Here is a 15,852-nt window from a genome sequence, read left to right as displayed (position 1 = left end):
TCTTACATACTTTTTTGCATTGCGTTCGTTGCCTGAATCTCTATTATGAGGAATCACTTTTGCTTTTGAAATCTTTGAATTAGGACGTTCTACTGTCATATTGGCAGCAATCACCCTTCATGAAAAAAAATGCAAAATGTCAGTTATGGCTTCAGCTGAAAGACAACCACATCAATCAAACAGTGTCAGACATGTTAGCTGTAAACTACATAGCACTAGCATGTGGCATGTATCAGCGGCTCTTTCACCTCTTTGCCCACTTTTTCTTCCACTCCATAGTGCTATGAGGCAGGGAGACAGCTACTATAATGGTGGAAGTATCATGAAGCAGCTCTTCCAGTTGTTAGAGCTAACATTCTGAGAATACCATCAGTGCAATACATTATTCAGTTCTAGGAGTGGGATATTCCTTTGATGCAGTGGTGTATTTTGGTTTTGTGCTGCCCTAGGCAAGCCTAAAATTGGGCAACCCTCCTGCATCTAACTGTGTCCCACCTCTTCCTATTTAAGACCCACCCCTTCTTATGTAAACCCCACCCATTCCTCTTTAGGCTCCACCTCTTCCTATTAGAGCTCCACCTCTTATTTTATTACGTTATCGGTGTCATTGGAGGACCCATCATTGGTGTCAGTGGAAGATTAGTGCCCCATCATTGGTGTCAGTGGGAGGAATAGTGCCCCATCACTAGTGTCAGTGTGGGAGGAATACTGCCTCATCATTGGTGTCAGTGTGGGAGGAATACTGCCTCATCATTGGTGTCAGTGGGAGGAATAGTGTCCCATCATTGGTGTCAGTGGGAGGAATAGTGTCCCATCATTGGTGTCAGTGGGAGAAATAGTGTCCCATCATTGGTGTCAGTGGGAGGAATAAATCCCCAATCATTGGTGTCAGTGGGAGGAATAATGCCCCATCATTAATGTCAGTGGGAGGAATTGTGCCCCATCATTGGTGTCAGTGGGAGGAATAGTGCCCCATCATTGGTGTCAGTGGGAGGAATAGTGTCCCATCATTGGTGTCAGTGGGAGGAATAGTGCCACATCATTAGTGTCAGTGTGGGAGGAATAGTGTCTCATCATTGGTGTCAGTGTGGGAGGAATAGTGCCTCATTATTGGTGTCAGTGGGAGGAATAGTGTCCCATCATTGGTGTCAGTGGGAGAAATAGTGACCCATCATTGGTGCCAGTGGGAGGAATAGTGGCCCATCATTAATGTCAGTGGGAGGAATAATTCCCCATCATTGGTGTCAGTGGGAAGAATAATGCCCCATCATTGGTGTCTGTGGGAGGAATAGTGCCCCATCATTGGTATCAGTGAGAGGAATAGTGTCCCATCATTGGTGTCAGTGGGAGGAATAGTGTCCCATCATTGGTCTCAGTGGGAGGAATAGTGCCCCATCATTGATGTCAGTGATACCAATGATGGGGCACTATTCCTCCCACACTGACACTAATGATGGAGCACTATTCCTCCCACTGGCACCAATGATAGGGCACTATTCCTCCCTTATTGACAATAACCTCCTTGACCCATTACAGTCCGGCTTCCGTCCCCTACACTCCACCGAAACTGCCCTCCTCAAAATCACTAACGACCTACTAAACGCCAAAGCCAAGGGCGACTACTCTGTCCTCCTTCTCCTGGACCTCTCTGCGGCCTTCGGCACAGTCGACCACCCCCTCCTCCTTAATAAACTACTCTCCCTTGGCATCAGAGATACCGCTCTCTCCTGGTTCTCATCCTACCTATCCCGACGCTCCTTCAGCGTCACCTACAATGGCGTTACCTCCCCCTCCCTCCCCCTCTCTGTTGGGGTCCCTCAAGGCTCTGTCCTTGGACCCCTTCTCTTCTCCATCTACACCTCCTCCCTGGGCACACTCATACACTCCCATGGCTTCAATTATCACCTCTATGCTGACGACACCCAAATTTACCTCTCCACCCCTCTCCTCACCCCCACTATCTCCGCCTGCATCACTCACCTCCTAAACGACATCTCAGACTGGATGTCGCTCCATTTCCTCAAGCTTAACCTCTCCAAAACCGAACTCTTCATCTTTCCCCCTGCCCACACCCCCCCCCCCCCCAGCCTATCCATCACCACCACCAACACCACTATCACTCCCGCCCCACAAGCCAAAGTCCTTGGCGTCATTCTTGACTCGAACCTCTCCTTCCTCCCTCATGTCAAATCACTTGCAAACACCTGCAGGCTCCATCTCCGCAATATTGCCAAGATACGTGCCTTCCTCACCCCAGACACCACCAAACTTCTTGTACACTCCCTCATCATCTCACGCCTTGACTACTGCAACTCTCTTCTCACTGGCCTACCCAAGTGCAGGCTCTCCCCGCTCCAGACCATCCTGAACTCAGCGGCCAGACTCATCCACCTCACCATCCGCTCCATCTCTGCCACCCCCCTCTGCCTCTCCCTCCACTGGCTCCCGATTGTCCAACGCATCAAATTTAAACTTCTAATCCTGACCTACAAAGCCGTTCATAACACTGCCCCTGACTACCTCACCAACCTGATCCCCAAGTACCACCCTACCCGTACCCTTCGCTCCTCACAGGACCTCCTTCTATCCTGCTCCCTGGTCTCCTCCTCCCATGCACGACTGCAGGACTTCTCCAGGTCCTCCCCTATCCTCTGGAACTCACTGCCCCAATCCATCCGACTGTCGCCTTCCCTCCCCACATTCAGGCGCTCCCTCAAAACCCATCTTTTCAGGGAAGCCTACCCCACCCTCACCTAACGGCCTTTCTCCCTCATTCCTCCCACCACTTCATCCCCCTCAGCCACTTCATTCCCCTCAGCCACTTCCTATTGTTCCACTACCCCCTCCCTCCTAGATTGTAAGCTTGAAAGAGTAGGGCCCTCTTACCCCTCGTACGCTGTCTGTCTTTGTTGTACTGTGCCATGTATTGTCCCCCCTATTGTACAGCGCTGAGCAAACCCTTTGGCGCTATATAAACTCGATGTAATAAATAATAAATAAATACTACTGACACAAATGATGGGGCACTATTTCTCCCACTGACACCAATGATGCTTACATTGCTGACCCCTGCTCCAGGCCGGGACTCCCCCCCTCTCCCATGCACAGCCAGCATACCTGGCTGCAGCAGCATCATCAGCTCTGCCCAGATCCCGGCCGCACGGCACAGACACTTACCTTAACAATCAGCTGTCTTCCTTCTCCAGCCGCACTGACTCTAGCCGCTCCCTCACTCCAATCAGCTTCCTCGATCCTCACGCTGCGCTTCCTCTCTGCCTGTGTGCTTTCCCTGAGCTACAGGTCCGGCAGCCAATCACTGGCGAGGAGGCGGAGCTTGCAGAGGGAGGGACAGGCTGCCATAGGGTGCCCAGTGATCCCAGGGGTGTGGCCAGATGAGAGGGGTGGCATGTCATCCCACCCACATCGAGATCTAGGATCATCCATCAGGGAAATGAAGACATCGGCCACCCTCTCTACCCCACCTTCGTGGACCGGATCAAAGCGCCTTTGTGGACCAGATCGAAGTCAGACACGGACACAGGTAAGACACATAACAGCAGCCCCTGTCCTAAGTGTCAGTTCCGTGAGAAGGGGGGGGCAGTGCCACCGCACCACCCCCCTGAAAAGTGCTGCCTTAGGCAAACACCTTGTTTGCCTCGTGGCAAATACGCCCCTGCTTTGATGATGTCAGAGTTCTGTAAGGGGAAAAAAAAGAAGAGTGCCTACTGGCACTGTCCCATGCTTAGAAGTGCTTCTAATAGGGATTTATATGCTGAAGGAACATTTTAATTTACTGATTGCGTAATTACAATAAACGTTACTAGTAACTGTGCTAATGTGAAGTGTCCGCATCACCAGGCAGCAACGTAGACACTTCCCATCAGTTCTGAAGACTCTAGCAGCAGTTTGTTGATGATACAAGGGGTGGTGAGAAGAAATTCAATCGTGGGCCTAGACGTCAGTGCTGGAACATTGGTATCCACAAATGGAAGAGGCACCTGAAAGGGACACATGATGGCATGGAAGGATTTCTTTTTTGCTGGTGAATGGATAGGAGGAATTCCAAGATAACAGAGATGAAGATGTTATACTTAAAATAATTGTAAAAGCTGAAGGGTATTTTCCTTAATGCATTCTCTGTAATCCGCTCCCCCTAGCCAATGCTGTGCCTGAGAGCAGTGCTGCTCTCTCACTCTCCTCACTGAACATGGAGTTAACAGTGGTAGCCATTGGATCCTGCTGCTGTCAATCAAATCCAGTGAGGAGGGAGTAGGGTGCCGGGCTGAGCCATGCTGTGTGTTTCAATAGATGCACACATCCTAGCTCAGGATTGAGCACAAACAAGTGCCCCTAATAGCAAGCCGCTTGCTATTAGGGGCACTTGGAAGGAAGGAGAGGCCAGGAGCACTGGTGGGGGGACAAAAGAAGAGGAGAATCAGGGATGCTCTGTGCAAAACCATTGCACAGAGCATGTAAGTATGACAGGTTTATTATTTAAAAAAAACAGTTCTACCTTTACAATCACTTTAAATGTTTACGCGTATAGTATATTAGTACAGAAGATGCATACTACTGCAGTAATTTTATATTGCAAACCTTTCGTATAGTTCATCATCTTCTCCTCCCCAGCCCCAGAACATGTTTGAAAAACCATTTATTTTCAGGAACTGCTCCTTTCTAAAGGCCACAATTCCTCCAAACAGCGTTGAATAAGGTAATCTGCAAAGAAAATATAAATTACATAAGTGCATTACTGTTTTATGTTTGCAATTTATTATTTACGTTTCCATAAGTCACTAATTTTCTCTTCACACAACAAATAAAACACAGAAAAAAACTTCACAAACAATGAGTGCAAGGCTTTGTTATATATTATGTTCTACATAACTGCTGCACTTTATACCAGGAATTGGTCTAGGAAAGTGTGTTTGCTAGTCCTAACTAAATAACAATACACAAGATGTGAAGATAATTTTAAAAAGCTGCTCAATTCAAAGATATAGGATAGGAAACCTTCCTAAATTTGTCTCTGAATGACACAAGAGGCTCCAATAATTTGAAAGGGTGAGAATCAGAAAACTTAAAGTGGTTGTAAACCCTTACATATACCCAGTGAAGTGACTCAGTTGGTACGCCGAGATAAAACAAATCCTCCTACATTCGTTGTACCTGCTTATCTGCATTCGACTCTACCCTACATCTGTTTAAAGTCCAGAATTTATAAAGCTTGTCTGAGCTTTCAAATGGGGCAGAGAGCTGAAATTACACACTGCAGAGATCAGTAGAGTTCTGAGAGGTGATTGGAGAGAAGGGACACATCACAGACTGTGTGCTGGAGAACCCTCCTCACTTTTTTTCTCTTGGTGTCAGAAAAACTTCTCAGAAGTGATTCAAGCTGATAGCAGAGGAACAAAGCAGCAGACAGAACTGACATTTGGTGCTCTGGATAGAGACAAGTACACATTATAGAAATATATGCTTTGTTCATATTTTAAGTCAGAGCAACAACCACTTTAATAAAAAAATAAAAATAGTTTTTATTCAGTAAAAGCTGCAGTTTAAAATCATGCACAGAGCATATCTTCACTATAATCCCTATTTTAAACTTCTCTCACGATATTGTATAGTTGGCTTGCACAAAGTGTTACAGGTGGATCTGCATCCACAAGTTTGTTGCTACCCAGCAATCACTCCAGTTCCTGTCACCGGACTCTAACAGCAGGTATCTAGGTAGCTTTTGATAAACTTGGTTGCTTTATTTACATCTGGCTACGAGTGTGGATAAATGCCAATGGATCCCTGGAAGTTTCCTTAAAGTGGTCTAAAGGCTTAAGGTTTAAAAAACCTTCTGTTTGTAGATTCCCCTTCCGCCCCCCCCCCCCCTCGCCCCCAATACATACCTGAGCCTGATCCCAATCCAGCGCTGTGAACAAGAGAAGTGGCTCTCCTGGGTCTCTCCTTCTTCGTTGGCTGAGACACAGCAGTGAGAGCTACTGGCTACTGTGCACAGGAGCCTCGGCTGTCTTTGGTGTCCTGGGGTCGTGTGTCTATGTGTCTTATGGACTTGCTATTGGAAGCACTGGTCAAGTGGGAGGCACCAGAAGCACCTGCGGGGCACCCGAGAAGAAGATGATTGGGTCTGTCCTGTGCACAACCATTGACAGGCAGGGCAGACTGCAATTGAGTACTTCCGTTAGAATACTGCTTCCCTGTCCAAACACCGACAACAGACACCACAGCCGACCATACAAGACTAGACAACACCAGTCTTGAAGTAAACCAGAAGGTACACTGCTTTATTTGAACACAGATACAAGATATATAAACTCAAGGGACAATCCCCCCTCCCTGCATAATGACACAGGGAGGGGCAATCTACATTTAGTAACAAGAGACACACAGGTCTTCAAACTTCACACCAGCAGACGGTCCCATCAGGAGGGAGGGCTGCTGGAGACACCCCCCACTAAGCTAATACACATAAATATATACATCCCATAATAGTTTGCTCCAAAGCCAGACAAACAATAGAACAATGGGATGCAGCCACATAACATTAAACAATCAACAACCCCCACACCACCTATCTCCAGACAAAGCCCACACAATATTAGGACAGATCACCCTGTACCCCTAACAGGCACACAGTGATTTACACATAAGAGGGATATGGGGAGCTGAGACAGGGGTCTCCCCACCTCTCCAAAGTGAGCTGGGTTCCATGGGCCCCCCACCCAAAGTGACTGCCGTCACATATCTCCCCTTTCAGCAGGGGACTAACACAGGAGGAGACACCAAACGGGTTGCCTCCAAAATTAGTCTGTACTTCCAGTCCCCCAATGCCAGCACCCACATAGTACTCCAAGCAAATTGTCCCACACAAAGCATTACTCACCCAGCCAACCTCTGCCTCACTCGTAGAACATACCCACCGCTGGGGAGAAGTACAGACTTGTCCTTCTCCCTGAAGTCCTCTCAGCTGCTGGAGAGAAGACAGGGTGGCTGGGCCGACTCCATCATGCTGTTGGGGATCTGGGCCGACTGCCCAGCATCCCTGTGGTAGCCAGGTGGTGACTGTAGTCTCATCCACTTTGACTTGATGGACATCCCCCAGTGTTCACAAAGTAAGGATGACATCCTCCTGTCCCAATGCCAGACCCTTTTCTGGGGTTGTGTCAGTGGAGACCGAAGTCCCATACATGGACATCAGCTTAAGCTGCAGTTGTGAGGTGCCGATTGCATCCTCTTCCTGTAGCTCCTGCGGTGCTGATTGTTGTGGGCAGAGGTCAACAACGCCATGCCCTGATGCCAGCTCTTCTGCTGGAGGCGCACCGGCTGGTTCCTCCTCAGCAGAAAAGTTAATCAAATCCCCAGTCTCTGGAACTGGTGTCTGGGGATAGGGGTTTTCTATCTCCTGTCCGTGGAACCCAGAAGATGTTACCAGTGCTGGGCAGAGGCTAGCAGAGCTCTGCCTTTTTGTCAGCACTTCAGGTTTGGGGACAGCAATCTCTGGAATTTGCACTGCTGATTCTTGGGCATGCTGCTGAACATGTTTTAGCAGTTGCCTTTATGCCCTTTCCAGATGCTGTTCTTTCATCCGCAGGTATACCAGATCTGGTTCAAGCTCTGAGACCCCTGTGAGACCGAACATAGCCTCTCTGTCTTCTTGCAGGTCCTCAAAGGTAGGTTCTCCTTCATCGCCAAACACAAAATGATCTGTAAGGCTCTCCCACAGCAATCCAGGGCCAAAGTCATATCCCTCCGCAGACCATTCTGTTGTCACCCCTAAATATTTCTGCTCTGCCTGCCATTGCAGAGCCCAATATTGGTTGTCCAGCTTTATCTCCTGCTGGACCAGTCTGTCCAACTCAGTCACCCATTGCTCCTGGGGTCGCTCTCCCAGGAATGGCATACGTAACTCTCGTTGGTCCCTGGCCTGTTCCCCTGGAGTTGGATAGCACTTGCCCTTGTACATAACAGCAACCTGGAAGGCTTTACTCCAAAGCGCCCCCCGAATCTGCTGCCTGAGCTCCAGGTACTAATCCACAGACACAGTCCTGGGGTATGTTGCAAGAACGAACTGCAGCAGCCCCAGGAACCCTGATGCCAGGTCCATATCTCCACTGCGGGGGACCGACATCTATTCTCCTGATCTTGAATCCCAGTGGTGGTCTGGATGTGTTCACAGCCAGGAAGCACAATCCCACCACTTGCCACCAATGTAATGGAACTGACCCAGACTGCGCTTAGGTACTTCCGTTAGAATACCGCTTCCCCGTCCGAACACCGACAATAGACACCACAGCTGACCATACAAGACTAGACGACACCAGTCTTGAAGTAAACCAGGAGGTAGACTACTTTATTTGAACACAGATACAAGATATATACACTCAGGAGACAATCCCCCTCCCTGCATAATGATACAGGCCAGGGCAATCTACATTTAGTAACAAGAGACACACAGGTACAGTTGCAAGAAAAAGTATGTGAACCCCTTGGGATTATGTGGAGTTTTGCATGAATTGGGCATAAAATGTGCTCTGAACGTCATCTAAGTCACAACAATAGAAGAACTGTCAAGGTCCTACCTTTCTTCAGAGCTTGTGCATCTCCATGCTGGCATCCATCTTGGATTTCTGCAAAGCATGGTGGGAACCTTTATGCCTTCAGGCTTTTGCGGCTCCTCCTCAGAAGGGTGTGGTTGATCACATTTAAACCTCCTGTCTGCAAGTGATCGCTGCACTCGTGTCCTGTATGTTTCCTTGTTGCAAGCTCTTGTGTTGTTCCTGTTGCTCTCCTGGTAACCGACTCGACTTGGACAAGACTATTCTTTGCGTTAACCCTTTACTTGACCTCCCGTTGCTGAAACCGGCCCGTGACCTGAGTATTCTTTGCCTACCATCTAGTACTGTCTGCTCCGTTGTTATTGACCCGGCCTGTCTGACTACTCTACTCGTGTCCCCATCTAGCTCCCACCAGCTGTACGCCATTGGTGGCAGTCGTTACCACAGCTGGGGTCACTCGGGGGCCACGACCTGGTCTCAGGCTGCGTCAAGTCCATCCCCACCATCAGGGGCACTGGTGAAGGGTAGCCTGGGGCTTAGACTCCTGTCTGTGGTGGCGTGACCGTGCATAGGCCTGCCTGCCCATTCCAGCGCTCCTGCCCTGACATTACACGAGTGCCATGAATCCTGACAGTGCAGGTACGCCTTCGATCCCCATGTTACTCGCCAGACTTGACCAACAGGATCGCTTGTTGGATCAGTTCGCTCAGGCGTTGCAGGCTCTGCTTGCACGCACAGCGCACCTTACCCCTGGGGCTATTAGGTCGGTTGTCACTCTGGTGGACTCTCCCACTGTTGCTCTGGTTGTTGCACCTACCTCCGCATCTGGTGCGGAGCCCGTGGTACCCAGAGGTAAGACTGGTTCTGCCCATCTTCCTCAGCGCTTTGGGGGGGAACCAAGTCAGTGTCGTGGTTTCCTTAACCAAGTGAGGATTTATTTTGAGTTAATACCTCACGCTTTCCCTACTGAGAGGGCAAAGGTGGGCTTCCTAATCTCGCTACTCTCTGATAGGGCCTTGGCCTGGGCTAATCCCTTATGGGAGAGGAATGACCCGGTGATTCACGCGTTTACCCATTTCGTTGCCTCCTTCCGTACGGTATTTGACGTGCCCGCTCGCTCCACTTCTGCTGCCAAGTTGCTCATGTCCATGCATCAGGGTTCACGAACCGTTGCTGAGTACGCCATCGAATTTCGTACCCTGGCGGCAGAGGTGGGTTGGAACAATGAGGCTCTGGTGGCTGCTTTCTCTCATGGTCTCTCAGATGCATTGAAGGACGAGATCGCAGCCAAAGAGCTCCCTGTGGAGTTAGAGGCACTCATCTCCTTCCTAATCTTGATTGACACCAGGCTCAGAGAGAGGCCTTCATTTAAGGAGCGTCTGCGGAGGCCTAACCGTTTGGCGCCTACGTTTTCTGTCCCACCCGTGCCTCCCTCTCCTCCCACGCCTCCTGGGGATGGTTCGTCTGGTAGTGAGCCCATGCAGCTGGGGTTTGCTCACCTTTCCGATGGGGAGCGGGCCTCTCGGCGTCGGGAGGGTCGCTGCCTGTATTGTGGACTCGGGGGGCATTTTCGGCAGTCCTGTCCGGTCCGTCCGGGAAACGCCCGCACTTGAGATCCTGTCGGGGGAAGATGTTGGGTGGAGTTTCCTCGTCCCCGGTTTCCCGTAAAGATAAACCGCTTATCACCGTTGTCCACCCTTGGGCAGGAGGCTCGGTGACGGCCCAGGCGTTGGTAGACTCTGGGGCGGCCAGGTGGTTTGTTTATGGAAGCTCGTTTATTGTCCAGTACTCCATTCCCTTGCAGGCTCGAGTTACTCCATTGGTCCTCGAGGCGATAGATGGCAGGCCCTTGCAGCCGTCGCAGGTTACCCACGAGACCCTGCCAGTGGAGGTAGCTATTGGGGCTGTTCACAGGGAATTGGCCTGTTTCCAGGTAATTTCTTCCCCACACTACTCCGTGGTTTTGGGCTATCCCTGGCTTCAGAGGCACAATCCGACTTTTGATTGGCGATCGGCCGAGATTCTCTCATGGTCACCACAGTGTGGGGCCGGTTGCATCCGTGGTCCGGTTAAGGTGCTGTGCACCTCCTCGGACTCTGCGCTGCCCACTGAATATGGGGAGTACTTGGACGTGTTTGACAAGGTGCGCGCCGGTGCTCTGCCTCCTCATCGTCCATATGATTGCGCCATAACCTTACAAACCGGTGCCACTCCTCCGCATGGCAGGGGTGTATCCTCTTTCGGTGGCAGAGAATCAGGCCATGGAGGAATACGTTGCGGATGCGCTTTCCCGGGGGCACATTCGCAAGTCTACTTCTCCAGCAGGAGCTGGGTTTTTTTTTGTGAAAAAGGGCGGTGAGCTGAGACCCTGCATTGATTTTAGGGGTCTCAATCGAATCACGATTAAAAATGCTTATCCTATTTCGTTGATCACCGAGTTGTTTGACCGCCTCAAGGGAGCAACGGTCTTTACTAAACTTGACCTTAGGGCTGCCTACAACCTCGTACGGATCAAGGAGGGCGACGAGTGGAAGACCGCGTTCAACACCAGAACCGGCCACTATGAATACCTGGTTATGCCCTTCGGGTTGTGTAACGCACCCGCGGTCTTTCAGGAGTTTATTAATGATGTCTTGCTTGACTTGTTGCAGCAGTGCGTGGTGGTTTACCTGGACGACATCCTGGTTTACTCTGCGTCTATAGAGTCTCATATCCAGGATGTTAAGCGGGTGCTGCAACGGTTACGTGAGAACAAGCTTTTCTGTAAGCTCGAGAAGTGTGAATTTCACCGATCCCAGGTTGCCTTTTTGGGCTACATCATTTCCCCGGTGGGTTTTTCCATGGACCCTGAGAAGGTTTCGGCGGTTCTGCAGTGGCCTCGTCCCAGTGGTCTTCGGTCCATTCAGCGCTTTTTGGGAATCGCTAACTATTACCGGAAGTTTATCAGGAACTTCTCCACGCTGTCCAAACTGCTCTCAGATCTGACCAAGAAGGGCAGTAATCCTCACGAGTGGCCACCCGAGGCCATCTCAGCTTTCGAGGCTCTGAAATCCACCTTCGCTTTGGCCCCGATTCTGTCTCATCCCAATCCTGGGTTGCCTTTTGTCCTCGAGGTTGATGCATCTGAGACAGGAGTAGGCGCCCTCTTGTCTCAGCGTCGTTCACCCGAGGGACCACTACTTCCTTGTGGGTTCTACTCCAAGAAGCTTTCATCCGCAGAGTGCAACTACCAGATTGGAGACAGGGAGTTGTTGGCCATTATTCTGGCTCTCAAGGAGTGGAGGCACCTGCTCGAGGGTTCGGTGGTTCCGGTCCTAGTTCTCACTGACCACAAGAACCTCACATATCTCTCGGAGGCTAAGAGGTTGACGCCCCGTCAGGCCAGATGGGCCCTGTTTTTGTCACGTTTTAACTATGTGGTCTCTTACTTGCCTGGTTCCAAGAATGTCAGGGCTGATGCCTTGTCGCGGCAATACTCCGAGCTGTCCAGGGAGGACACTGAGCCGACCTCGGTCATTCCCCCAAACCAGATCCTGGCTGCCATTCGTACCAGCCTGACTTCTCCCCTTGGGGAGCTGATTTTGGCGGCTCAAACTAACGCTCCTCCTGAGAGACCGGCTGGAAGATGTTTCGTACCTGAGGGATTGCGTACCTGCTTGCTACATACCTACCATAATTCCAAGACTGCAGGTCATCCTGGTAAGAACCAATTGTCCTGGGTCATTTCTCGGTTATTCTGGTGGCCATCTCTCCGTTCTGACATCGCCTCATATGTAGCAGCTTGTTCAGTCTGTGCCCAGAATAAATCTCCTTGGCATCTTCCATTGGGCCTTCTGCAACCCCTTCCCAATGGGGAGCGTCCCTGGTCACACCTGGACATGGATTTTATTGTGGACCTTCCAGCGTCTCAATGTCACACGGTCATTCTTATGGTGATCGATCGTTTTTCCAAGATGTGCCATTGCATTCCATTCAAGAAATTGCCGACTGCGCAAGAACTGGCTACGGTTTTCGCCAAGGAGATCCTTCACTTGCATGGGTTGCCCAAGGTGATTGTCTCGGACCGTGGGAGCCAGTTTGTGTCCAGGTTCTGGCGCGCCTTCTGCTCCCAGTTGGGCATCGAGCTTTCCTTCTCTTCAGCCTACCACCCGCAGTCCAATGGGGCTGCGGAGCGTTCCAACCAGGCCCTGGAACAGTTCCTTCGTTGCTATATAGCGGATCACCAGGACAATTGGGTCGATCTCCTGCCATGGGCAGAGTTTGCGAGGAGCTCGGCTGTCAACTCCTCCTCCGGAATGTCCCCCTTCATGGCCAACTATGGGTTCCAACCCTCTGTATTGCCTGAGTTGTTCTCTCCACTGGACATTCCGGCTGTGGATAACCACCTGGCTGCCCTGCGCTCCTCGTGGGGGAAGATCCAGAGGTCCTTGAAGGACTCAGCACAGCACCAGAAGCTCCAGGCTGATCGTAGACGGTTGCCCGCTCCTTCATACCAGGTCGGAGATTGGGTGTGGTTGTCCACTCGCAACCTCAATCTTCGGGTGCCCGCACCAAAACTGGCCCCCCGTTTTGTTGGTCCTTTCCGCATTCTCCGCAGGGTGAACCCGGTTACCTATGCCCTTGCTCTTCCTCCTGGGATGCGTATCTCCAATGTCTTCCACGTATCCCTGTTGAAACCTCTGGTCTGTAATCGCTTTACTGCCTCTCCGCCTAGGCCTCGTCCTATCCGGGTTGACGGTCATAAGGAGTATGAGGTGAGCCGCATCTTGGATTCTCGGTTGGTCCGCGTTCGGGGACAGTTTCTGGTCCATTGGCGTGGTTATGGCCCTGAGGAACGTTCCTGGGTTCCTTCCGCGGATGTTCATGCTCCTGCCCTCCTCCGCGCTTTTCACGCCCGATTTCCTCAGAAACCTTTTGTTGAGCCGCGGAGGGGGAGGGGCCCTTGAGGAGGAGGTACTGTCAAGGTCCTACCTTTCTTCAGAGCTTGTGCATCTCCATGCTGGCATCCATCTTGGATTTCTGCAAAGCATGGTGGGAACCTTTATGCCTTCAGGCTTCTGCGGCTCCTCCTCAGAAGGGTGTGGTTGAGCACATTTAAACCCCCTTCTGCAAGTGCTCGCTGCACTCGTGTCCTGTATGTTTCCTTGTTGCAAGCTCTTGTGTTATTCCTGTTGCTCTCCTGGTAACCGACTCAGCTTGGACAAGACTATTCTTTGCGTTAACCCTTTACCTGACCTCCCGTTGCTGAACCCGGCCCGTGACCTGAGTATTCTTTGCCTACCGTCTAGTACTGTCTGCTCCGTTGTTATTGACCTGGCCTGTCTGACTACTCTACTCGTGTTCCCATCTAGCTCCCACCAGCTGTACGCCATTGGCGGCAGTCGTTACCGCAGCTGGGGTCACTCGGGGGCCGGGACCTGGTCTCAGGCTGCGTCAAGTCCATTCCCACCATCAGGGGCCCTGGTGAAGGGTAGCCTGGGGCTTAGACTCCGCGCCCTGAGGGACTCTGGTCTGTGGGTGGTGGCTGTCGTCAGTTGCGGCGTGACCGTGCATAGGCCTGCCTGCCCATTCCAGCGCTCCTGCCCTGACAAGAACACAGTCTGCTGAACATAATACTACACAAACATTAGATGTTGCCATGGTATAATTGCACATAACATGTAAACATTCACAGTGCAGGGAGGAAAAAGTATGTGAGGCCCTAGCTTAATGACTTCTCCCAGAGCTAATTGAAGCCAGGAGTGAGCCAACCTTGACTCCAATCAGTGTGATGATATTGGATGTGTTGCTGACAGCTGTCCTGCCCTTAAAAAACACACATCTGTTTTGGGTTTACTGGTTTCAAGAAGCACTGTCTGATGTGAACCAGAAAAGAGCTCTCAGAAGACCTACGATCAAGAATTGTTGACTTGCATGAAGCTGGAAAGGGTTACCAAAGTATCTCCAAAAGCCTTGAGGTTCATGTGTCCACGGTAAGACAGACTGTCTACAAATGGAGAAAGTTTAGCACTGTTGCTACTCTCCCTAGGCGTGGTCGTCCTGTAAAAATGACTGCAAGAGCACAGCACAGAATGCTGCATGAGGTAAAGAAGAATCCCAGAGTGTTAGCTAAAGACCTACAGAAATCTCTGGCACATGCTAACATTTTTGTTGACACATCTACAATAAGGAAAACATTAAACAAGAATGGAGTACATGGGAGAACACCACGGAGGAAGCTATTGCTGTCCAAAAAGAATATTGCAGCACGTTTGAAGTTTGCAAAAGAGCACCTGAATGTTCCACAGCACTACTGGCAAAATATACTGTGGACAGACGAAACCAAGATTGAGTTGTTTGGGAAGAACACACAACACTATGTGTGGAGAAAAAAAGGCACAGCACACCAACATCAAAACCTCATCCCCACTGTAAAACATGGCGGAGGGAGCATCATGGTTTGGGGCTACTTTGCTGCCTCAGGGCCTGGACGGATTGTTGTCATTGATGGGAAAATGAATTTCAGAGTTTATCAAGACATTTTGCAGGAAAACGTACGACCATCTGTCCGCCAACTGAAGCTCCGCAGAGGATGGGTGATTCAACAGGGCAATGACCCAAAGCATACAAGTAATTCAACAAAACAATGGCTGCAACATACAAGTAATTCAACAAAACAATGGCTGCAACATTCAACAGGGCAATGACCCAAAGCATACAAGTAATTCAACAAAACAATGGCTGCAACAACACAGAATACGCCTTCTGGAGTGGCCCAGTCAGAGTCCTGACTTCAACCCGATTGAAACGCTGTGGCACGACCTTAAGAGAGTGATTCACACCAGACATCCCAAGAATATTGCTACACTGAAACAGTTTTGTGAAGAGGAGTGGTCCAAAATGACCTCCAGATCGTTGTGCAGGTCTGATCTGCAACTACAGGAAACGTTTGGTTGAGGTTAATGCTGCCAAAGTAGGGTCAACCAGTTATTAAGTCCAAAGGTTCACATACTTTTTCCTCCCTGCACTGTGAATGTTTACATGTTATGTGCAATTAAACCATGGCAACATCTAATGTTTGTGTAGTATTATGTTCAGCAGACTGTGTTCTTCTACTGTTGTGACTTAGATGATGTTCAGAGCACATTTTATGCCCAATTCATGCAAAACTCCACATAATCCCAAGGGGTTCACATACTTTTTCTTGCAACTGTATTCAAACTTCACACCAGCAGACAGTCCCATCAGGAGGGAGGGCTGTTGGAGACACCCCCCCCCCACTAAGCTAATGCACATAAACACATAC

General features: G+C 50.2%; 1 protein-coding gene across 1 annotated transcript in view; it reads right to left on the bottom strand.

The window, feature by feature from the left end:
- The window catches only part of LOC149468502 (beta-1,4-galactosyltransferase 1-like), a 170,677-nt gene that overhangs the window by 14,925 nt on the left and 139,900 nt on the right, over nt 1-15,852 (bottom strand). The window contains exons 5-6 of the mRNA XM_089670016.1: nt 4,597-4,719; nt 11-115 (exon numbers count right to left, since the gene is read on the bottom strand). Of these exons, the coding sequence (XP_089526142.1) occupies nt 11-115; nt 4,597-4,719 (228 nt within the window). The remainder of the gene's footprint in view (nt 1-10; nt 116-4,596; nt 4,720-15,852) is intronic.

The sequence above is a fragment of the Staurois parvus genome, unplaced genomic scaffold (assembly GCF_062004578.1).
Source record: "Staurois parvus isolate SC_StPar_1 unplaced genomic scaffold, SC_StPar_1.0 ptg000086l, whole genome shotgun sequence".
Classification (NCBI taxonomy): domain Eukaryota; kingdom Metazoa; phylum Chordata; class Amphibia; order Anura; family Ranidae; genus Staurois; species Staurois parvus.
Note: the sequence above shows the minus strand (reverse complement) of the source record. Positions and strands in the feature narration are given on the sequence as shown.